Source organism: Octopus bimaculoides, chromosome Z (genome assembly GCF_046866305.1).
Source record: "Octopus bimaculoides isolate indiv1 chromosome Z, ASM4686630v1, whole genome shotgun sequence".
NCBI classification, from domain to species: domain Eukaryota; kingdom Metazoa; phylum Mollusca; class Cephalopoda; order Octopoda; family Octopodidae; genus Octopus; species Octopus bimaculoides.
Window position 1 is genome coordinate 23,845,463 of NC_142944.1, and position 26,674 is coordinate 23,872,136.

At 35.7% G+C, this 26,674-nt stretch overlaps 1 protein-coding gene across 2 annotated transcripts; it reads left to right on the forward strand.

The window, feature by feature from the left end:
- Window positions 1-7,967: 7,967 nt before the first annotated feature.
- Window positions 7,968-20,098, forward strand: LOC106882167 (uncharacterized). Of its 2 annotated transcripts, none has more exons than XM_089364978.1 (3): window positions 7,968-9,261; window positions 19,169-19,318; window positions 19,944-20,098. In XM_089364978.1, exons 1-3 carry the CDS (start codon window positions 9,091-9,093, stop codon window positions 20,031-20,033), a joined length of 411 nt encoding a protein of 136 aa, XP_089221104.1. In that variant the 5' UTR covers window positions 7,968-9,090; the 3' UTR covers window positions 20,034-20,098. The 2 variants fall into 2 exon arrangements, with proteins under 2 accessions (XP_089221104.1, XP_089221105.1); XM_089364979.1 differs by lacking the exon at window positions 7,968-9,261 and adding an exon at window positions 10,752-10,849.
- The last annotated feature ends 6,576 nt before the right edge of the window (window positions 20,099-26,674 follow it).

Sequence of the window (26,674 nt, forward strand, 5' to 3'; positions counted from 1 at the left end):
GGGGAAAAGCAGTAAATGTAGAATCTGTGCAGTTGGGTTCTAAGAAATTGGAAAAGGTCACTTGGAAGGCACTCCATAGCAATGGGAAAGGGATTTAGTTAAACAATTTGGGCCAAGATGAAACAAACAGAATGACACAACCAAGAAAGAATTGGATCCACATTGTGACCAACAATGTTTATATAGTGGTGTATATATATATGTATATATACAGAGGTTGGACAAAATAATGGAAACACCTAGCATCATAACATCATAATTTTGAAATATCTATAAAACCATCAAAAGCTTGTTTATTTTTATGATTTTTTATTTATTATTAGTATTGCTTAATAAGTTTTGCTAAATTTGTTGTTTTTTTCAGATATCATCAGAAAAAGGTAATTAAAATTCATTAAAATGACAGATCTATCAGACTTTCAAAGAGGTCAAATTGTTGGTGCTCATATGGCAGGTGCTAGTGTAATGAAAACAGCCAAAATGTTTGATGTATCAATAAGTACTGTCTTGAAAGTAATGACAGCCTTTGAGAAAGAGTAAAAAACCTCCTTGTCAAAACAAAACTCCAGAAGAAAACCAAAACTTTCAAATAGGGACTGTCAGACTCTAACACGAATTGTTAGAAAGGATCACAAAAGTACAACTCCCGAAATTACTGCAGAGCTTAATAACCACCTCGAGAAACCAGTTTCCACAAAAACTGTTTACCAGGAGCTGCACAAAGCCGGATTTTATGGGAGAGCTGCAATCAGAAAACCACTACTTTCAAAAACAAATGTTGCAAAGCATTTAGAGTGGAGTAAAAACCTACAGAATTGGTCCCTAGAGCAGTGGAAGAATGTTATTTTCTCGAATGAGTCATCCTTCACCTTATTTCAAACCACTGGCCGAGTATACATGTGGAGACAGCCAAAAGAAGCATTTGACCCAGACTGCCTCCTAACTGCTAAACATGGAGGAGGATTTGTGATGATCTGGGTGGGGGTGGGGGGGGGCTATATCGTGGAAATCTGCCAGCCCAATGGTTTCCCTTCATAGCAGAATTAATAGTCAAAACTATTTAAGCATTTTATCTGATCAAATTCATCCTATATTTGCAGAACTGTTTCCAGAGGGAAATGCAATCTTTCAGGATAACGATGCACCAATTCACACAGCTAAAGTGAAGTTGAACATCTTATCTGGTCACCACAGTCCCCAGATCTCAATATTATTGAACATTTTAGAAAAACAAGTAAGGAATTGATATCCTCCATCATCATCACTACAAGAACTGGAGACTGTTTAGCTGAAGAATGGGCAAAATTCCTTTGGAAATAATCCAAACTTTGTACGAGTCTATACCTCATAGAATTCAAGATGTAATTACTGCCAAAGGCAATCCTACTCCATATTAAAATAAATTTGTTTGAAATTTTAAGGTGTTTCCATTATTTTGTCCAACCTCTGTATGGCTTGCTAAAGGGTCTGTAGGTACTGGACTCCAAGGCCAAGATCAAATCAAGGAGATTCACCATTTTCAGGTTGGTTTCTATTGTGTCCAGAGAATTCATGGTGCCAGTGAAGTCTGTCATGACTATAACCACCAGTCCCCAAAGAGTTTGACCAGAACATACACAAATGCACTCACAGACACACACACACACGCACACTCTAACACAGCAGACATCAACTCAATAGATCCTTTTCCATTACCCCAATATAAGCCCTCACATACTCAATTCCTATATAAGTGTTCCAAAAAATTGAACTAAAACAAACAAAAAACACAGAAATGAACACACATATGCTTATGCGGCCTTTGTGCACCTGCCAACCCCAACCCACCTAATGCTACACACATAGTACCACTGTACACATTCGAATTCTACAAGAACACCAACCCTAAAACTTACGCACATTTCCAAAAAACTCTTTTGTCACCTTCCAACACACCCAGAGATGGTGTTTTGGTGCCAAGGGACATAACTCTTAACAGCGCCCTAGCTCAGCTCATTTCGTCATAGTCACAGCACCGACAAACTGGATGTGCCTTTTCACCTCCATCAATCAAGAGTAGTCGTCATATTTCATTCCATAACTACCATCTCTGAAGGGCACTGGGTTAAATAGATGTGAAACCAATTGGTAAGATAGGCTGTTATGGATATAATATTGTACACTACGATTAATAGATTTCACTGTATATACAAATATACGAATGTATATTTTTTTTCTGATTTATGGATTCTTAGATGGTATATATGTGTGTGTATGTGGTTAGGGCAGCGGACTCGCGGTTTTGATTCCCAGACCGGGCGTTGTGAGTGTTTATTGAGCGAAAACACTTAAAGCTCCACGAGACTCCGACAGAGAGTGGTGGCGAACCTTGCTGTACTCTTTCACCCCAACTTTCTCTCTTCCTGTTTCTGTTGTACAAAGCCAGCCTTGTCACACTCTGACAAGGCCAGCCTTGTACACTCTGTTGTACAAGGCCAACCTTGTTACACTCTGTGTCACGCTGAATCTCCCCGAGAACTACATTAAAGGTACACGTGTCTGTGGAGTGCTCAGCCACTTGCACGTTAATTTCACGAACAGGCTCTTCCGTTGATCGGATTAACTGGAATCCTCGTCGTCGTAACCGACGGAGTGTCACGATACACACACACACAGTGAGAATGCATGGCCATGTGGTTATGGTGTTGCACTCAATTGCGTGCACCTGTTCAGGCAAAGTTGATTTGATAGAGGGAGTAAGTTAAGTATGGCACATAACATTTTGATCACTATAAGCAAATCATTTGTGCAGGCTGTTTGGCAAAAAAGCTGAACACTCATACAGCATCTTCAATGGGAGAGTCCATCATGTATGCATGCATGCATGTATGTAGATGGATGACCGGACAGACAGATAGATGGATAGGTAGGTAGATAAGAATACATAGATATCCACCTGGGAGAATATGGCCATCAGAACAAAGAAGAGAGTAGTAGAGGTTCTAATAGATAGAAGAAAGACAAAATTATCAGGTAGTTAAAGTGTAAAGTGAGTAAGCTAATGGTAGGAGTCAAATGTAACATGTAGATCTAGAGAATTCAGTTCCAGTGGTTTGGGTTAATTTAAATTAAATGTCCTTTTATAAGAGAGCCTAAATGTTCTAAGAATCTTGATGTCGCCATTGATTATCAGCTCCTTTCTTTTATTAAGAAGTTGTGTCTGATAATAAAATTTGAGTTGCTTCTTGTCTGCACAATCGGGGTGGCTTTCATTCTCCTGTATAAGGGGTTGCAAATTTCACTATGTTCCATTGAAATGTGCATTGGGTGCACTAGCGTAGCTAGGGGTGGAGAATCGTAGGAATGGTCTGCTCCAGGTGGCATTTTTGGGTCTGCTGTAGGCAATATGTATTTTTTGTAGGGTCCAGGGGGCAGCAAATGGAAGGGCTAAGTTCCCTCAGCTTCTGGAGAGTCATTAATGAAACGTGTGGTTGAGCATTGTCATAACGAATGATTGGCCCTCTTTTGTTGACCAGTTTGGGATGGAGGAGTAGCAGTTTTTCGTTCATTTTGGCAATTTCATGGCAATATGTTTCTGCAGTAATGGTTTTTCCGGGTTTTAAGAAGTTATAGTGGACATGTCTAACAGTACACATTCAAACAGTCACCATAACCTTTTTGAAGAGCTTGGGTTTATGAAAGATTGTTGGTACTTCATTTTGGTCCAACCACTGCGAAGAACGTTTTTTATTATTGTACAGAATCCCCTTTTCATTGCAACTTACAATACGGTCATGAAATGGATTGGTCTGGTTATGGAGAAGAAGCAATGAGCAAATTTCATATATGCACATTTTCTGATTTTCATTCAAATTGTGTAATACTTTTTTGATTTTCCAATCGTATGCATATGGTTGCAGGCAGTTTTCTGGCTAACTCGAAGTTCTTTTGCCAGTTCTCGAGTGGGTTTATGTGGATCTTTCTCAATGATGGTCCTTAATTGACCATCATCGATGACAGATGAGCGTCACGATCTTCAAGGTTCAGGTCTTCACTGCGAAATCGTTTCAACTATTTTTGAGCTGACCACTAACTGGTCATCTCCTCACCAAAAGTTTTGTTGATATCGCGAGCAGTTTCAGCTGCTTTACGTCCTTTTTTGGAGTTGAATAGCAAAATTACTTATTAATGTTAATTTATCGATGTATTTCAGCAAGTCTATGTCTGTATTATCAGACAATTGCAAAAAATTCAAGATTCTGCAAAAATCCGGTACAGATTCTTCATGGTTCAAAACATTGCTTACTTTTTACTCACCCTGATAGATGCATTGGAAACCAAAGGTGTAATTAAAATATGTGCTCCAGGTGGCATAACCAATATTTCTCCAGTCATGTAGGTTAGAAAGAAAAATGGACGACTGCGTATGTGTCCTGACTATAAAGTTCACTTAAATGAAAAAAATATGCACAGAAGCTTATCCTTTGCCACAAATAGAAACCATGTTCAGCAAGCTTAGTGGCACAAGATTCTTCTTTAGGATTGACTTAACTGACACATATTGGCAAATCAAGCTCAATGAAAATAGTCAGAATCTCTGCATCATCAATATTACAAGAGGGGTATACTTGGTTATGCAATTACAGATGGGAATGATAAATAGCTCTGCAATTTTTTCAGCATGCTATAGAGAATGTAGTGTTCAAGGGACTATTTTACTCTTTTAGATGTTTCAGTCATTTGACTGTGGCCATGCTGGAGCACTGCCTTTAGTCGAGCAAATTGACCCCAAGACTTATTCTTTGTCAGCCTAGCACTTATTCTAATCGGTCTCTTTTGTCGAACCGCTAAGTTATGGGGACGTAAACACACCACCATCGGTTGTCAAGCGATGTTGGGGGGACAAACACAGGCACACAAACATATACACACACATACATATATATATACATATATACGACGGGCTTCTTTCAGTTTCCATCTACCAAATCCACTCACAAGGCTTTGGTCGGCCCGAGGCTATAGTAGAAGACACTTGCCCAAGGTGCCACGCAGTGGGACTGAACCTGGAACCATGTGGTTCATAAGCAAGCTACTTACCACACAACCACTCCTATGCCTAAAAACTTCCTTGCCTACCAAGACGATATAATCGTTGTTGCCAAGATGGAAGAGAGCTTGAATAAACATTTAAATGCCATCCTTAGAAGATTACGCAAGAAACATGTCAAAAGAAAAAAATGTGTTCAAAAGACTACAAGCATTACATTTTTAGGCCATGTGATATTGGCAGAGGGAATTAAACCAGTGAAAGATATCCACCAAATCGACTTCCTTATTGAGGTGACGAATGTTATGTATGAAACTTCTAATCAATATATAACAAATGCTGTACATTTGTTTTACTCATGGGTCACCAAACTACGGCCCATGACGTCAGTTTGTCTGGCCCACTGATGTATGCCAAAAAAAATAAACATGCTTTTATACTGCTTCTTGCACTTCTTAGATTACGCATGTTGTATGTATACTGAGTTAGTCACGTCATGCACCATATTAATTACTACAGTACATCACGTGTCTCGGGCTGGTCAGTTATTAGTGATTACAATTAAAATGAGAATATCTGATACTGAGGCCTAAGACTGCTTTTGTTTTTTCTCCACCCATCATTATGGCTACTAAGAAGAGAATGTTGCATTTTCAATAAAGAATGGGGAGAAAAGTACTTTGGAGAAACAAATGACCAGAGAGCTAGTTGTCTGATATGCAACGAAAGTGTTGCTGTTATGAAAGAGTACAAGATTCGTCGTCACTACGAAGCAAAACATATTCTAAATATTCTGAAAAATTGCGGTCCAAGAAATTTGAACCTATGAAATGTAGTTTGGAATCTTAAAGGAATTTCTTTATGAAAAAGTTTGTTGAAAATGAATCTCTTACTCGTGTAAGTTGTAAAATAGTGAATAAGTTGGTAGAGCGAGGAAAACCATTTACTGACGGAAACTTTATAAAAGAGTGCATGATGGAAGCAGCAAATGACTTGTGTCCTGGAAAAGTTAACATGTTTGGCTGTATCAGCCTTTCAGCATGTTCAGTTGTGCGGAGAATAGAAGAACTTGGAGAGAATATACAGTTACAGATACATAAGAAAGCTAAGAAATTTTTGTGGTATTCTCTTGTAATGGATGAGTCTACTGATCTCTCTTGTACGTCACAAATTCTTGTGTTCATTCGTGGTGTTAATTGCAACTTTGAGATTATAGAAGAAATGGCTGATTCACGGCTGTCAGATCCTTCATGATTATCAAAGTTGTCATTTTTAGTTGACGTCATTTCTCATATGAATGAATAAAGTTTTTAAAACTGCAAGAAAAGAATAACCTTATCTGTAATCTCTACAGAATTATTACAGCATTTTGGAGAAAGGTATTATTGTTTGAAGCACAACTTGAAGGAGGAAACTTCTCTCATTTTCAGTGTTTTCAAGAGTTTTGCACAGAAAATGTGGAACATGTTAACCTCGAGTTTCAGAAAAAAAAAATTATTCGGGTCTTAAATAAGTATTTTTCTCAAAGGTTTTCAGAGCTTGATAGAATTGAGAATGAAATTCTTTTGTTTGAGAATCCCCTTGATAACATGCCAACTGAACTACAACTGGAGCTTATTGACTTGCAAGATAATACCTTGTTGAAAGAGGAGCACAGAGAAGGAAAACTCATTGAATTTTATCGCTGCTTGCCTGCTGATGAGTTTTCAAAATTGGAAAAATTTACCTCGTGGCATCAGTTTTTGGAACAACTTATGTTTGTGAGCAAACTTTTTCAAAAATAAAGTGTGTGAAGTCAATACATGGAACAAGGCTCACTGATGAACATTTGAAAGCAATTGTTATAGTTGGCTGCAGCAATCATAAAGCAAATGTTGATGATATTTTGGAAGCAAAACGCCAGTTTCACAAATCTCATTAACTTTTGTGCTGCTTACTTTTCATAGCTTACGTTGGGTGTGGCAAATGGAATTACTTCCAACTGTTTTCCTACATATTGAGCAGGGCCATTTACCTGATGGAAAGAGAGTCTTATTTTTGGTCTTTGCTTGGTTAGCTTTAAAGTCCTTTGATTCCAGGTTTTGCTTCCATACCTGGAATTTCTTCTCCATTTCTGCTACAGATTCTGCAATAAGAGTGAGGTCATCAGAATATAGCAGTTCCTATGGGTATCCAGTTTTGAATTCCTGTTATGGCTTAGAGGACTATAGTGGGCTGAGTACTGAACCCTAACCTGTACACTAAATTCATCCCTGTATTTGTGGCTGACCCTCACCTTACTGACAGCACCACTGAATATGGCTTGTACAGCTCTAACAAGTCACTCCTCTATTCCTAACTTCCTTAAAGACCATCAGATAACAGAGCAGGGGACTCTGTCGAAAGCTAAGCCAAATGGCTTATTTTTGGTCAAATACTTTTCCTGCAACTGTCTCACTAGGAAGATGGCATCTGTAGTATAAAACCAAACTGCATTTCCTCTAGTTTAATTTTATTCCTAATCATATGCTCAAAATCCCCATTTTGGAAATGACGACCCAAATCATGATTATAATGTAATCTTCTAAACTATGCATGTCTGAATATTTTCTGACAAATTTACTTTTCCAGTTTCCCTATTCCCATAAGCAGCTTGAGTACAAAGCAGCAGTCTTGTTTATCTAACTGCGTTTAGGTACCACAGTGAAGTTGTTTCTTCATTGCCCACAAGGGGCTAGGTACCACAATGTGATATAGTTCACTGTACTCTGTCATGACCAACACACATAACTGTCAACAGTCCAGTTTACCTAGCTATAAGTAGATACCACAGTGTGATATAGTTCACTGTACTGTGTCCATGACCAACATAATACTCAACAGTCCAGTCTACCAAGCTGTAAATAGATAGTGTAGTTTAGTTCACTGTACTGTTTCCTTGATCAACTCACTGTCAACAGTTCAGGCTATCTACCTGTAAATAGGTACTACACTGTGGGATAATTTCCCCAAATGACATCAAACGTTTAACATGCTCATAAAAGCAGGTCACTTGTATTAGCCTGTTTTCCAGGATAATATTCATATAACTTGCTTAATAACGAGGAAACCAAAGCTAAGTTCCGTCTAGTGATTCAGGTACAGTTTATACTCAGTCGACTTTTACAAGAATGAGAGACAAAATTAGTTAATCACAAACTGTTTGGTATACTATCGGACAGGAATCCATAAAATATTTAACCTGGCAATGTATCACTGTTGTCACAAGTCAAGGAGGGACCCTTTACATGTTCGTTCGAGTTGGAAGAAATAGCAGCCAGATCGCCCTCATACTATACTCTAACATCTTTAGAAAGAAAAAAAAAACTCATTGGATTATGTGAAGCCGGAGGGACAATACCTGGAAAAAATATGTAACCCTCCATGCTAGAAATACCTTTGATCGATCAGAGCTGACTTAAAGCTGTAGAACAACAGTAACTGTAATAATCTTTATCGATCGTTTGTTCATAGTAATAATCAATCAATCAATATACCCGGGGTTGAGGGTATCAGAAGACAGAAAAGACAAACTCCTCCATTTCCTTGATATGCTACAAACCTCCAACTTTTATACTATATCCTAGGCCCATTCCTCAGTTATTCAACCACCCATTTCTATAGTAGTAGTACACATGAATGAATTGTTTTATTAATGAAAAAACATTTGTAATGTTTTGATTGAATCTGTCTAATATACGATGGTTCACTTCTCAAGACAGTCAATCTACTACAAAAATTGAAGAAAACAATGAGAGTATTGAGGATTTTAAATGAATCACTATATTTGGTCACATAGGATTTTTTCTCCAAGTTTACAAATATTTCATGCTAATCTAATAGATTTTCAATAGTTTTCATTTCTTAAAATAAAACACAATGTAAATATCGAAAAAACAAAGAGAGCGTGAAACCTTATAGCATTAACAAATAACTCAGCAGCACGATAATTGAGGTCGTTAATTGAAGCAGTGCTCGCGCATGCGTCAATATATAGCGCCAGAATTCTAACGGAGTCTGTTTTTGCATTCGAGACCACAAGAATGGATTTCAATTTAACTACTTTCGATTATGTCCGAATAATTGCTATGCCATTCATATTTTCACCAGCTTTGTTTCTATCAGTAAAAACATGGCTGTTGGCTGATATGTTTATTGAATTGTTTTTAGGAATCTTTGCTCTGTTATTCCCGAACGAGTTTCTTCGCAGACAGGTTAGTAATTGCCAAAAATAATGCCTTTGTAAAGAACTATTTATTGCTGTGAAATTAATAATTTTCTATTATTTCTAATAAGATCTAATTAAAACTTTAATCTAATTAAGATATTAAACTTTGATCTAATTAAGATATTAAAACTTTCTTCGAGTTATTCATGTTTTTACTTGTAGAATTCCGAAGAACCTTACCTAGAAATAATGTTATTCTTAAGAGTCATCATTTGGAAATGCTTATTTAAAAAAAAAATCCAATAAATTAGTTTTTATATAATTTTTCTTTGTTGCAAAGTTTGAATTCCCCTTTCACGCTTAAAATACCTGTCGTAATTAAGGACTAAGAAATTCTAAATATCCACCCGCAACGACACCCGGTTAATGAAGTTGGTGTGTATTCAATGTAAATAAGGAGATTCACATGTCAAATTTATCTTTAATACCGTCTTTATCATCTCCATTAAGGCTCAAAAAGTCCGGGATGTGTTTATATCGTAACTATCTGTAAATAATAGGCTTCCTGGAATAAATACATTCTTTACAGGTACAATTTTAGTTCAAACTTTGTGCGCTCCAATATCCTAATGTAGTAAATAATAGCCATTTCGAAAATTCATTTACTTTTTAATTAAGAATTCGAGTACGTGATCACACGGACATTTAGTTCAAGTATACATAGATATAAGTGAAAATTAAAATGAAGAGCCGAAAAGCAGCGCAGGGATAACTTTGTATGTATGTATGTATGTATGTGTGTGTGTGTGTGTGATTTTAGATGTTTCTAAAAGACATCAAGAATTATTTTATTAATACATTTCTGAAGTATTCTATTTAGTTGCTCTTACTTGGGTTTGTTTGGGAATAATATACTTTATAAAAGGATTTTAAACTTACTTGTGCTCGATTTCAAATATTAAAGGATTTGCTCGCTTTTGCGATTCTTTTAACTTTTCAATTGTGTTCTCTGTTTTGTCTGATTTTCTAATTTAATTTTATACAACGGTAAACACTGAAGTTAAAATAAAAACAGTAATAAACGAGTCCATAAACGGTTGGGGAGAGGATAAGGAAGTAAAATGAAAGTCAAAACAAAAACTCCCGGGTAATATTGTAAACATTAACCAAAATTGTTTTGGTATCGCATCTTAGTTTAAGTCATATTATGAGATTTGTGCTTGATAAAGAAATACATTTCAAATTAAACATTTCACTTACGATAATCTCCCAAGTATATATTGCCTGATTTTTGTTTTTTTAAAACAATTTCATTTGAAGATATGAAAATTTAAAACTTATTTTTCAACGTTATTTATTGAAAGTTCCGCGATTTTTGTAAGAAGTTTCCATAGAGATGTTAATAAATTTAAAATGCATTAGTTAGGAAGATGTTGCAATAGTAAAATCGTCCTAACATTGAAATAAACTGTCATCTCCCAAACGACGATGTACTTTAATTTAAAACTATTCCCATTATAGAAACTATTGCCCCTCCTGGAGCTTAGGCCATTGACGATATTTTTTTTCTAATCCGAAGAACTGAGATTGGTATATCACAAGTTATGAAGAAACAAAGTCGAGAAGGGAAGAAGGTACACTTGTAGTTATAACTTGAGATTTGCTTTCGTTTCTTTGTCGATGTTTATGTAGCGGGTGTACGTTTTTTAAGGGATAAGGCTGTTTAATCCCACATCAGATCCGAACCCTGTACAAGCCGAGGCTTCTCTTTCGACTGCTTTTTACCCTTAAACTTGTCCGGCTTGATTGGATCTGCGAGGGATGCGATGTAAATCTCTGGATAATAAAGGCATGGAATACTTCATCATGTTAAGGTGACAGTCTGAAAGGGATATACAAACAATATTTTATTCTTTTACTTGTCATGTGACTGCAGCCATTTGGAGAACTGCTTTTAAGGGTTTTTAAATCGATCCCAGGACTTATTCTTTGTAAGCCTAGTACTTATTCTATTGGTCTCTAAGTTACGGGGACGTAAACACACCAACATCGGTTGTCAAGTGAAGGTTGGGTAACAAACAGACACAAAGACACCTCAGCTAAAATCTAAAGTTTTACACTAAAATGTTTTAGAAATCTTCATTATCTCTACCATCACCTATTAAAGCATTTTACGTTTCCCGAAAGCCGATTTGCCATTCATCCTTTCGGGGTCGATAAATTAAGTACTAGTCAAGTACTGTGGTCGATGTGACCGACTATCCTCCTCCTCTCAAATTCCAGGTATTGTGCCTATAGTAGAAAGGATTATTTTGTTTTGGGAATAATTTAGTATTTTTTAAAGACCGTTGTTTTAGCCGGAACTTCAATATCAAACTTCTTTATTTCTGAAACTACTGTCCATTTCATTTCACATTCAGTATGAGAATAAATTCCATTCAAAACGAGAATAATTAAGGACTAAGAAATTCAGATTCAATATGGAATAATTCCATTCAAAATGTAGGCGAAGGTAAAGAATACGCACACCCGGTGTTTAGGGGTTAAGGTTAGGCTGAAAACGAGTGGTGTGCGTATTCCGCCAAAATGAGCATATTAATAATATGTGGTTATCTGACTTGGAACTACAGCCGCCGATGTTTAGAGACAGAGAGAGAGAGAGAGAAATTGTAAAGGGGAGGGGGCGTGTGAATATTTTCTTTGAGGGGAGAGAACTGCCTCTGGAATCGTTTCTAATTTTTTTTTCACTCTTATCTTGAGGTATTTTTTTGTGTGAAAGAGTGTGTGGTGTTTCCGTATTTCCGTAAAGACCATTTGTTGGATATTCTCAGTAGTCATGTAAAAAAAAGTTGTAATAGTTCGATTTGAATTATTCTTACTTAATCAATCTGCACAATGCCTAGAAAATCAAGAGCAAATATATTTGTGGAGAGAGAGAAAAAAAAACAACACATTTTAACTGTATACCGCAATGATGGATTGGGGAAAGACTTCCTCCTCTCCTCCCATTTTCTCGCAATTTTTTTTTTTTCCCCAAAACCCCGTTTTCGGATACGGAGATACCGGAAAATTGCCAAAAACCGGCATTTTGAAATTTATTGGCCCCCTTCTCTCTTTCCCCCCAATTTCTTCATTTTTCACTTTTTTTGCCAAACCCTAATCCTAACCAGAAAAATTTTTGGAAATTTTTTTCTGCATCATAATCTCCGTATTTTCCCGCATATTTTGAAAAAAAAAATTGGTAGAGATGGACTATATGTAATCTGAACCTTTCCCCACCTTATTTATTAATTTTTTTTTACGGAATCCCACGTTTTAGGCTATGGAGATTCCGACTCTGAAAAAAATTTTTTTGAAAAATTTCAATCCCCCCCCCCACCAAGCAGGCTATTTACATGCTAGAAATAACAGCCAAATCTCACAAAACTAGTGTTAGGGTTAGGTTTAGGGTTACGGTTACGGTCAGGGTTAGGGTTAGGGTCAGGGTTAGGGTCAGGGTTAGGGTTAGGGTTAGGTTTACCTTGTGGATCTATATAAAAACCGGGTGGGTGGGTGGGTCGAAATTTTGAAATTGAGATTTTTGAAAATTTTTTTCCAGAATCGGATTCTCCATGGTCTGAAACATAGGATTCCGTAAAAAAAAACAAAATTTAAAAGGGGGGGTATACCCAGATTACATATACTCCATCTGCACCAAAAAATTTTTACAAACATTTTTGGAAATACTTTTCTCCGCATTTTTCCACATATTAAAAAAAATTTGTCACTGTCATGGTATTAGCTGTCAGAATTGAAAGTAGAACTGACAAGGAACGTTACTGCTGGTTTGAGTTGATTCTTTGGCTACTGATTAGCCGGAGCTATCTGTCTGTCTGTCTGTCTATCTCACTATCTCTCTCTCTCTATCTATCTATCTATCTATCGATCTATCTATCACTCGTTCACCTCTGTTTGTGTCCGTAGAATTTATCAGATTAGAAAACGCAAATTTAATATAAAAATATATTTTCTGAAATTGCAAATTATTTAAAATATATAAATATAATTTTTAAGAGAATTTATCAAAATAGAAAACAAATGAAGTTTGAAGTTTAAAAATAATAGGATCGACCACTCACGACTAGCTAGCGCGGACGCGCGACTGCGCGTTCGGGACCACTCTGCTTTAGTAGTACCCTTATACTCTGTGTGTTTTCAAACGCATGGATATAGGTGTCAAATTTGTTCCAATAACTTTCGAGTGATAGATAGATAGAGAGAGAGAGAGAGAGAGACAGACAGACAGACAGATAGCTCGCTCCGGCCAGTCTAGCTGTCAGTAGCCAAAGAATCAACTCAAACCAGCAGTAACGTTCCTTGTCAGATTTTTCTACTTTCACTTCTGACAGCTAATACCATGACAGTGCCAAAAATTTTTTTCTGAAAAAAGTTAAAAATGAAGAAATTAGGGTGGGGGTTCAAAATGCCAATTTTTGCCAGTTTTTCTGTAGATTCATATTCTCTTTAGCCAAAAACGGGTGTTTTGTGTATGTGTGTGGGGAGTACAAAAGGAAGTCTTGCCGTGATTGGAGAAGATTAACCACAGAATTGAATGTACCACAATCGACAGCTGCCAAAGGAGATAAGGAGGATAAAAGAGGTGGTAAAACTTATTCAAAAGTAGTTGAAGCACATGAAAATTATTTTACTGAACTAATTGAAAATGATCCTAAAATAACACTTGGTGAAATTTGTAGCACAGTACGGTAGAAATTTGAACTCAATATATATCAAAGCAAACAGTCGCTAGGCATTTGGATTCGTTGATGTACACATTGAAAAATGTAAGAAATGAACCTGAAAGACCAAATTGTCTTGAGAATATAAAAAGAAAAATAAGTGTAGAAATTTTGTCTTAAATTTGCTTGAATATCAAGCCATAAACAAACCAATTTTGTTTATGGATGAAAGCAATTTTAATATTCATATCTCAAGATGTGAAGGTCAAGCTTCACGAGGAACAAGATGCACAACAGTTGCAGCTGGTTCAAAAGGAGCAAACGTTCATATTATTTGCTATATTGGAAATGGTGGTCTTGTTCACTATGAATTCAAATGGGGCTCATTTGAAAAAGAGAATGCCAAAGAATGGACGAGGTGTTGCCTAATCAAGGCATTTAGTCAATTTGCTAGATCAGTAACTATGGTAATTGATAATGCCCCATGTCATTGTGAGATGGAGCAAGTTTTTAATGAAGATAGATTTCCAATGCATGAAGTTTTACGAATGGCACCTTACAGTCCCATGTTCAATCCAATTGAACAAATTTGGTCAATAGTGAAAAGTTATGTCAAACGTGAATTGGTGAATAAACTTCATGATATTTTATCAGTAACACATAGTGAATTGACAATTAAGGAGCATAGGCTAACAGCACATGAACAACTAGTTGTTGAAGCAATAGAATAAATAACACCAAATACATGCTCAAATTCTATTGCAAGTATTCAAGCAAATGTGGATGATGCATTGAATCTCAATGATGTGATATTTTAGTGTTATGTTGAATCAATTTTGTTGTTATCTACAATGCTTTAACTTTTGTAGTGTGTAATATGATTTTTGGAAATAAATAGTAAAGAAATAAACTTGGTGAATAAATTGACAATAAATGGAACAATATGACGCAAAAATACTGTATATTTTAGATTGCCTTCTTATTTTTGATATTCTCATTTTGATTGGAATTATTCTCATTTTGAATGAAATTATTCTCATATTGAATGGGAAATGATGTAGATACCTATCTTGTTCCTTGTTTTCACTATTTGTTTCATTTATATTCCTCAAGATATTTTGAAAATCTTCTCCTACTCAAGTGAGAAAGCTTGAAAGAAAATCTTATCTAAGATAAATTTAGCATGTGTCAATTTAGACTTTTGTCTGAATGATTACTATTTCTGAGTTTACTTATTTTGATGACTTCCATATTTTACTGCCCAACTTGAATGTTGAGTAGGTACTCCTTACTATTAGAATCTAAAGAAGAATAAGGGGGAAAGTAATCATAATTCAACCATTTTTCAAAATGACTAAAATCTAAATGAGAAATTTAGAAATTTCTTTTCAGTAGACTTTTAAGTAAATTATTAATTAAAATGTGTGACCTGCAAACTATTTTTACTAAGCCATATGGATGAAATGTGGCGTAGATTATACAAAAACTGATTGGATCAGTTATTTAACTATATTTCTCAGTATCCTTTGAACTGAATGAATAAACAGTAATCTTTTTCTTTTAGCTATCTTTTAGTTAAAACAATTTTATTTACATTATACACTATTGAAGAGATTCTAAATTTCTCATCCAATAGAAGCAGTTTTAAAAAATGGTTTAACAGCGATTACCTCCTCCTGAGTGTTCTAGTGATCCTGACAGCAACACTGCTGTCAAAGGTCATGGGTGCTTTAACTCAGTCCACTCTTGCAAGCATTCAAACCAATCTCCAGTCTAACTTACTCCCTTCTCTCCTACTAATCTCAGATATATTGAAAAAGGTCATTGTCCCTATCCATATCTCCCTTTCTGATCAAGTCATATTGATTGTTTAAGAATGAATGACCTAATAGAACAAGTACAGGAACAGACATGTGTAGAACTTGTAAAACCGGCTTTATGTTATGAATATTTAATATGCTTCGTTGAATCAGCACTTGAAATAGTGAAAGAAAAGAAGACTTTGTATTAAAACTAATGTAGCAGGCAGGGTGAATAGGACACAATGAGTAATGTTTACTCCATTTTTGACTTAGAGAAAAGTAATTTTTCACATATGTTCACTACCTTACAAAACCTACATCAGCTAAGCAAATGCATCAAAAATACTACAGCATATTCAGAACACTGTTTCAGAAAATTATTTCCATTCTCTTTGAGTATAATTTAGATGAGGCAAAATAAGTAACACAAAATATGGTAACTTTGCTACTTCAATTCTCTAGGAATATATTTGAAAAAAGACTCATGCACATCAATGTTCATCCTCAGACATCAGAAATGCACCAAAAATTTAGAATATCTAGGTCAAATGAAAGATCATGGAAAAATGACTCACGATATGAAATAACAAAACACAACTCAACATAAAATATTCTCTATAGCTTCTTCACAATCTGCTAGAGTGGCTTTCTTCCTGATATATTTACACACCATGTAGTTAAAGAAGAAATTATTGAAATAAGTCATTATTAATTTTACCCCACTTTAGACCTCTCCCTCTCTCTTGAAAATTATGGCATTAGTGTAAGGAAAAAATTCACTTGGAATTTAGCAGAGAAAAAAATATTAATTGTTAAGCACCAAAAATTATCCAGATATTTTATTAATAACCTCGATTACAATCGAGTCGAAGTTGAGAAAAAGATTTCTTTGAAAAAAAAAGAATGTACTTGTTACTCTCGTAATTTCAACAACAGTTATGCTGGCCAATTTTTACTCCTAAACATGGTGCTAAAGTACAAAATGACAATGCAATACTTACAATGTAGTGGTTTCAAGCAAACGGGGGATGAGAAATCAGAAATTCTCATTTTGGCCCAATCCCTATGAATATTAAAATTGTCTCGCTTTCTTTTTACATTTATAAGTATCCTGGTCCATAAATAATGGGTTACTTGTTAATGTATTTTGAAAGCTAGATTATTTCCTTTATTTACAAGTTTTATGGTTCAAATCATGATAAGGCCGTCATTAGATTTTCATCTATTTACCATTGATAAAGTATTAGTTTTTTTGGGTGATGCAATAGATTTTTACTTCTTCTCCTTCAGCAGTTGATCTTAACTAAGTAATCAAGTTTCTTTTTCATAGTTGTTTTATGCCTGCTTTCTATGCTGGCATGTGTTGGACGGGTCACCACAGTCCGAGTTAGTTTTAATTTCAAGTTACTGCCTTTGACAAGTCACTTGTTCCATTTTTCTTTGGCTGGATGCCCTTCCTTTCACAAACCAGTATGCTGGGTGTATTTTATTGTAGCACCAATATTAGAGAGAGCATGGGGTCTAGTGATTAGCGGTGTTGTACCGAAGATTGTAAGGTCATGGTTTCAATTCCCAGACCAGGTGATGCTTTGTGCTCATGAACAAAATACTTCACCTCACATTGCTCTGCACACCATGCAACTGTACATGCAATGTCGATCTGATGGAGGGAATAAACTAATGTATAGCATAAACATTTGGTCACTGTAAACAATATTATCTGTGCAGGTTATTCAGCAAGAAATTGTGGAATTGTCTTTCTCAACCTTGAGAGACGACCAAAATGAAGAAGAAGAGTATTAGAGCAGTTGTCATGTATTTGATATGATTAAATAGTAGCTGGTGTTTGAATGTCTCCATTCAAACACCAGCCACTTTACTCAGGCAACTATGACTGAGGAGTCTGTTTCACCATTCATTACAAGGCAAATGTGATTCAGCTTGAATTGGAGTGACTGCCAAGAGGGTCTAAATATGGGTATAAAGAGGAAAACGTTGGGATGGTACAAGAGAGAGAAATGAATATAATGATAGGTACACTGCAAGTTGTGGGTTGGAGGCTGAATAGCAAAATGAGGGGATATAAAAAAAAGTGTAATACCAACTGAGATGGGTTTAGAAATAGTAGAGGAGTGGGTTATTTTAAGAAACAGTGATTAATACATGTTTGTTCAATGGTTCCTCCTGATGATGTCTTCAGCTAACTGGATCCTAATCCACCAAGGGAAGGTATGTTGGAAGAAAGTAATTCAACAACGCAGGTTGATAAACCATAAGACGTGTGGCCAGAACCTCCTGGAAAATAACCATAGCGAGGGACATTCCACAGTTGAATTAGAACAGTCACAAACAGTGAAAGAAGACATGCACCCAACACCAGAGCCGAAGACACCTCCGAAAGGGGGTGGCCCCGCCACGTTAAAACGGTAGAGGAGTAGGGGCCGAAACCGGACGTGGTTCCTCCTGATGATGTCTTGAGCTAACTGGATCCTATAAAGGAGCTGTTGTGGTAGCAGACCACGAAACATGGTTGAAATTCCTCTTAGAAAACCTACATTGGTGAAAACCTACGTATCCAACAATGTGATTAGAATGTAATAAAAATCTGTTATGTAGACATTGGTTAAATGAAGTTCCAAGCATGCATCAGCTACATCAAGTTCACCTGTTTTATAATCTTGAAGTCAAGATCACAAGGGAGACAGAGAATGGGTGTAATTTTTTTTTTCTTTAGTACTGTCAGAGTTTTTTTTTTTTTTAGAATGCAGAGCAACTACAGGGTGACATTTACTGAAAAAAATTCATTACTTAACATGTAGAGATAATGTTTGTTTAGTGCAGTGGCCCCTAACAGAGCCCTGTCCTGGTGAAGGATAACAGGTTATCGACTGTTAAGGTTGGTAAGCTGCAACTTTACCATCTGTCCAAGTTAATATTTAAGTATTCTAATATTCGTATTTGGTATTTAATTATTTTTGACAGTGATTAATGCCTAAGTATATTCTTGTTCAATCCAGCCATGTAACCATGTTTACCCAGCCATATATACTAGTTCACCTCAACTATACACCCATGTTCAAGAAGTAAAAAAAAAAAAATACAACCTAAGATTTGCTATTGTACAAAGTTGACAAAGTTCTTGTTAGTAATGTGACAGTTAACTCAGTGAAGATTAATGCTTTTTTCAAAACCAAAACTTTTCATGTTATGAAGATTCTTGATTCCTGTAAATTCTACATTTATATTTGCAAATATTCAAATTTAGTAAAATAAGATTTTCTTATTTTTTTGTATGTGCATTTTCTAAAAATTTACATAGTTTATTGGTTGTTCAGTATATTAATTTTAAAATGTTAGTGATTTGTTGTCAAAATCATTATGAAAAATTATAATTAACAAGTATTATATAATTTGTAGCTATATTTTATTTTAGGTGAGTGAAGGGACGCCTATAGAAGCATCACATTTAGCTTTAATGCGGATATATGGAGCCATTCATGTTGGGGCATCTTTTGTTTTATACAAATGTCGCATGAGCAAGGATGAATCTGTTATTGGAACAATACTGTGGAGTCGTATTTTGGTGAGTTAACCTAGTTTTCTAAATGCTTTTAATCCTTTAGAGATTTTGTGGCTTCATTTTATAAATTATTTTTAAACAAGCCATATATGGACTTGGTCACCATATTTATTGTTAATATATTCAGCACTTAGTGATGTTGTTAAAACAATGCTAGTTTAATTAGTTTTTATTTTCATCTTTCTTAATTCTAGAGTTGACTTCCATTCTTTTCAAGAATTGATATGTTTGCCATGATCATCAGTTAAATTGACTTGTAAGTTATTGCATCTTCATGGCTGGGGCTAACAAACTCTTATTTTGCAAAAAAGAAAACTAAGTTAAATTATACCCAGCAATTGTGAGTTCAGACCTTGCTATTATTGTGTCTCTGATCACAACACATATGACTGCCTCAGTTTGGCTGGCTGACAGATTACTCTGCTACAAATCCATGGTTACTGGAAGCATTGGAAGTATTTACTCACCAGTAAAAAAAAAAAAGGAAAAATTTTTTTTTAACGGAAAATGTTTGTGCCATTGAAGCTAAATAGAATATGGCATTTCTGTTGTGATTGATTGAACAATGTGTTGACTCACTTTCACACTCTTTTTCTCTCCCTCATTCTTTATATTTTCATCTTTGCAGGGGCTAAAAATCCAAATCCTCACACTTGCATATCATGCTATGTTTATCATGGACAAGTTCACAACATTTGTAAGTATTTTTACTGTTTAAAATGGTAGGCTGTGACTTTTGATAGCTCTCATTTGCAATGTCTTTTGTATTCCAGCAGAAAAAGATAAATTAAACATATTTCATATGAGGCATAGGTACGGTTGTTGGGTAAGATGTTCTGAACCATATGCTTATGGGTTCAATCTCATTGCATAGCACCTTGGTCCTTGGGCAAGTGCCTTCTAACAAAAGCTTAGTGAAGGGATTTGACGGATGGAAACTGAAAGAAACCTGCTGTGAATGTATGTATGTATGTGTGTGTGTGTGTGTATATATATATATATATATATATATATATATATATATAACAATAAATGGAGCAAAACGCATATAAATAAAAGTTCCTTTAATTCCTACACATGTTTCAAAATATATGTGAGCTCTCTTTCAAAGTAAGAGCTGCTGGAATTCCACATATATTCATCTTCAGAGAATCAACATATAAAGGCAAGACAAATGCGAAATGATGAGGTAACTTACGAGCTAAGATGTTACATGGCCAAGTGACCGTTAGAACGCTTGTTTACATAGAGATATAAAGGGAACAATAATATTATTCCATGGGCGTTAGGAATAAGAACGCTTGTTTACATAGAGTTATAAAGGGAGGGGGCTGTAAATGTAATGCTAAAGGTTTAAATTAAATGATTGAAATGGGGGAAGGAAGGCAAATATATCACAGTAAATAAAGAAAACTAAAAATCGTGAGCTAATTGTTAAGTCAAAAATGCAGGAAGGGAGAGAACTAAGGGAGTTCATCAAATTAAACATTTTCTATTTAAGGAAAAAACTAATTACATACTTTATATGAAGTGAAGAAAGTAAATATAAAAATAAATAAAGCATCATAGCCTAGTAAGATATCATATTATTATACGGATATTAACGCTAGTTAATGGTAAAACAAGGTAGGATATTTATAGGAGAAATAATAATGTGCATGCTTACAAGGAGAAGGTAGGAAATACTTAGTTGAAGTTACCGCTGTGTGACATTACTAAGAAGAATTTACTTAGCTAATTGTAGAAGGGGAAAATAAAGAACTAGTGGTGAATGAGGCAGAAATAGATATATATATATATATGTACACATACACATACACATATATGCACACATATACATACATGTATATATACATACATACATACACACACACACACACACACACATATATATATATATATACATACACATACACACACACATACATACATATATATATACATATATATATATTATTAAAATATTAAGATTAATAACATACTGATTTGAAGTGAAGAATGTAAACATGATAAATGAAACATCATTACCCTGTGAAATATTAATATGCTGATGTTAGCGCTAATCAATGGAAGAACGAGGTACAGGTTATTTTGTTGAGAAATAATAATAACAACAATATACATGCTTATAAGGAGAAGGTCGGATATAAGGCAAAGCAACTAGTGGTACAAAGCAACTCAAGTAGCATTACTGGGAAGGAAATTACTTAATCAACTATAGAAGGGGAAAATAAAAGACAAGTGATGGTGGATGTAGAAGTAGATATTATTTAGAGGACATTTAGTGAGAAAAAAACAAAAATAATGCTTAAAACCTAACCTAGTTGGAATGATGGAGTTAACGGTAATAAAAGAAGGTATGTTTCTTGAAGTGCTGACAACGATACGCCCTCTGAGTTATTTGGTTAACTAGGCGATTCTTGGAGAACAGGATATAGAAAAGTTCCAAGTTACAAAGAGGACAAAAATCCTTACCTTTGTCGTAGGGAACCGAGGTAGCTAGTATAAACCATATATATATATATATATATATATATATATATATATATATATATATATATATATGTATATAAGTAAATAAATATATATATCAGACTGGAGCCTGGTGTTGCCATCCGGTTTCACCAGTCCTCAGTCAAATCGTCCAACCCATGCTAGCATGGAAAGCGGACGTTAAACGATGATGATGATGATGATGATGTAAATATGTATATATATATGTATATATATATATATATATATATATATATATATATATATATATATATAAATATATATATATATAAATAAGTAAATAAATATATATATATATGTAAATAAATATATATATATATGTAAATATGTATATATATTACAGAGATGCACTTGCATAGCAAGTGACCTGATCTGAGATTGTGTGCTGGAACGAAAACAATTGCAGTGTGGAAGGTGTTTATAAGCCATTTAAAATAACACACAAAACCCGTTAGATTCACTTCAACATTTAAATTTAATTTGTCAAAATATTTTCGTTGCTTTGAGACCGCGACCTGTTCACTGACAAAATTCTGTGCTGCATCACATTGACAAATTAAATTTAAATGTTGAAGTGAATCTAACGGGTTTTGTGTGTTATTTTAAATGGCTTATAAACACCTTCCACGCTGCAATTGTTATGTATATATATATATATATATATATATATATATATATATGTATATATTAATATGTAAATAAATATATATATACATATGTAAATAAATATATATATACATATGTAAATAAATATATATATACATATGTAAATAAATATATATATACATATGTAAATAAATATATATATACATATGTAAATAAATATATATATATATATATATAAATATATATATACATATGTAAATAAAATATATATATATATATAAATATATATATACATATGTAAATAAATATATATATATATATATATATATATAAATAAATATATAGATAAGTAAATAAATATATATATATATATATATATATATTTACAAAATGTGGACCTTTGAAGCCCAGGCTATTGCAGTATCTTGTCCTACATCTTGATGGCAAATTTGGAGTCCTTGGCACTATGCAATGGCATCTAAAAGTCCTTAGAATCCATCCGGTCAGTCGCCTGCATTTCATTGACAATTTAGCAACATGAACATGAAAGGATGCATTATTACTCATGTAAATGCCCAGGTCTTGCACTGTCTCTGCCTCTGGGATTGCAGTCCCTCCAGGTCCAGTGTATTTAATGGGTTCTGCATTTAGTCTTGCATGCTGATAGCATAAGGCTTGAAACTTTTCAGCATTAAACTGCATGTTATTCTTTTCAGCCCACTTGTATATTTCATCCAGCTCACATTGCAGGTGCATAGTGTGTTCAGGGTTCTGTATTACCTGTGAGACTTTTGTGTCATCTGCATAACTTGTGACTGTGGCTCTCTGTGTGGCTGTGGGCATGTCTGAGAGGGCCATTATGAACAGTAATGGTCCGAAAACAGTGCCTTGCGGAACACCGCTCACTATTTGTGTGTCATTGGAGGTGGCCCCATTGGCTACTACCACCTGACTTCTATCCTTCAGGAAGTCATGAAGCCATTCTCCCAATTTTCCAACTATGCCGAGATCACGCAGTTTGTGACATATCATTCCATGATCAACATCAAAGGCCTTTGCAAAGTCGAGATATATCACTTCCACATTTGAGTGGTTAAGTAGCTGTTTCAGCACTCAGTCATAGTGTTGTAAGAGCTGAGTCAGGCAGCTTCTTCCTGGTCGGAAACCATGTTGGGTGTCAGGCAGCAAGTCATTTTCTTCAAGGAAGGCGATTAGTTTTCTTCTGACTATTCGTTCCATGACCTTGCTGATGTGTGAGGTGAGAGAGATAGGTCTGTAGTTCTTGGCCTCCGCTCTGCTACCTCCTTTATGAATAGGGCATATTTTCCCCTCTTTCAGTTTTCTTGGGAGTTTGCTAGATGCAAGGAAGCTCTGAAAGAGGGACTGCAGTGGTCTTGCTAGGACTCGTTTACATATCTTTAGAAGGATTGCTGTGAATCCATCAGGGCCAGTAGCTGAGTTTGGGTTCAATTCATCTATAGCCCTTATTACATCGTCTTCCTTTATATCGATGTAATCAATCATCATTGCCTCTGCTTTTATATCTGCAGTGGTAAAAAAGTCAGTTGGATTGCTGACTTGAAAGTGCCCTAGGGGTGGAGTGAAAACACTTTTGAATTGATCATTTTGTATTTCACTTATCCTCCTTGGGTTTCCTGTTAGTGCACCATCTTTTTCAAGTAGTGGCCCTATCCTGCAGTGCACTGAAGCTGTTTCATTGGCAAACTTGTAGAAAGCTCTGGGGTTAGATTTTATATTGTCTATAGCCCAGGCTTCTTTGTCTGCTCTTTCTTTTTCGTGGGAGAGTTGCAGATTTTTTTCAATCTCCAGCAGTTGTATTTTCAGGTGGGACTTTTCACTGCTTTCAATTTGTTTGTTTAGGTGATTTGAAACTTCTGTATGCCGTCGCATAAGAATTTTCCTCTCCCTGGGGATTTTGTTCTTGTGTACAGTGGCATTTCTCTCAGGGACACATTTGTAACATATAGCTTGCATTACAGACATGAATTGTTTAAGTTTCATGTCGATGTCCGGTGAGGAGAGACATTTAGGCCAGTTTTGTTTGAGGATCTCTTTCTCAATCTGTTTCCAGTTTGCCTTATTGAAGTTCAAATTGGAAAGATTCTGAGAGTTTCTTGTAGGCTGCATGTCCATGGCTTCCTTTGGTCCGTACATGGTCAGCTCTACGATGTTGTGATCTGAGAGTAGCGTCGGTGTTACTTTCACATTATGGATGAGATCCATATTATTTGTGAAGCAGAGATCCAGTATGTTGGAGTACCACTTATTCCATGTACAAAGTGTTGGCAAGGTTCAGGAGGGAATTCACCTGCCCTTGTTCGTACCGCGTCATTCCTGGGAGAGAAAGGCCCTCGGGCTATCTGACATTGGGCAGATTGAAGTCTCCCATAAGAAGTACACTTACGTGTTGTTCTAATGTGTCCAGAACTTCTTCTATTTTTGTAAGGCAGTCTTCAAACTTGCCTACATGATTTGGAGCTTCTGGAGGGCGATATGTAGCACATATAACTACATTGTGTTGTCTTATATGTACAATTAGCGTGTCACATACTGAATTTGAGTGTGACAAAAGGACCTGGGGTGTGAGGTCTTCGCAGATGTACATAGCAACTCCACCATGACTCCTTTCTTTTCTGTCAGTCCGTAATACAACATACTGTGGTATGTGTATTTCTGCATTTCCTATATCTGGTTTCAGGTGGGTTTCCGTAAGTGCTATGCATAAGGCTTGACTGCAAGCAACAAGGTCTCTCAAGAAAGGGATTTTTGTCCTGTTACTAAGTGATAACAGTCCTCTGATGTTCAGTAAGAGCATCGATGTGATGTGTGTGTTGTTGCCAGTGGTGCCCATCCTGGGTCTATTTGCTGTGGTGGTCTTATGTATTGGGGATAGTCCCATCTGTGCGATTGTAGCCAGGTCAGCTGCTGTACCATCTTTTGCGCCATGTTCAGCCGCTGCCCTTTCAACATGTTGTTGATAGGTCTGGTCTGTAGCACGCACTACATCTGCGTACCTCCGTTTTGGAGTAGGTGGTGCGTAATCCTTCCCTTTTGGCTGGTGTTTTCTGCCTTGTTTCATGTTTATGTGGCAGGGTCTTTGGTGTGCAAAACGGCAGCCTGCACCTTCCTCTCCATGCCAGCAGACACCTTTCAAACAGAATTTGCACATTCGTGTGTGCTGTCTCTTTCTATCCTTTTTGTTATATGGATATTCAGGTCTGCTTCTTTCTTTGGCTGTTTCATCTTTTGTTTTAGTTTTGGTTTTTCCTGCTTTCAATTCTTCTTTCTTGACCCTTTCACCTCCATGGTTTTTCGTTTTGATGGTGGTAGGGGCACTTTCACTCGGGTTTACTTTCCGAGCAGGTTTCTCGCTTGAATCTTCTTTGTTTTCTTGAGTGGGGGTGACATTCTCATCTGCATCCGTGCCTCCATCCTTGTCATCTTTGCTGTGTTTATTATTATCAAAGATGGCATCAAGGGTGCTGATATGGGATCTTATGAGAGCATAGGAACGTGTAAACTCCTGCTTCTATCGTTCTATCTGTGCTAATGTTCTCGTGTAACCATTGCTCTTCAGTGTAGCAGTGATTATATTATTTGGGTTTTCTCCTTCAGCACAGCGCCAGGCTCTCAAAAACAATGCCAATTCCATGCTTCTCCAGGTTCTGGACATTTTTGTGGTCAATTTATTAATTTATCTATCTATTTTTTAATTTTTAATTTTTTATTTTTAATTTTAACAATGTGATGGAGGGTAGTGAAGAAATAGAGAAAGAAAGTGTCTATATTTAGAGAGATTGAGTGGCTGAGAGAAGAGAGGAAGAGAGAGAGAGAGATAGAGAAAAGAGAGAGAGAGAATGTTCGTGTTTGTTTGAGAGGTTGAGAGGGAGAGAGAGAGAGAGAGAGAATGTTCGTGTCTATTTGAGAGGCTGAGAGAAGAAAGACGTTGTGATAGAGAGAAGTGAAAAGACAGAGAGAGAGGGGGGTATGTATTTATGATAAAGGTTGAGGGTCTGAGAGAAGAAAGACTGTGTTAGAGAGAGAGAGGTGAAGACAAGAAATAGAGAAGAGAGAGAAAGATTGTGTCAGGAGAAAAGTAAAGAGAAAGAGAGAGTGCCTGTGTCTATGTATTTATAGTGATGAAATAGTGAGAGAGGGAGAGAGAGAGAAGAAGAAAGAACAGTGGGAGAGAGATTAAGGATCTAAGAGAAGAATTAT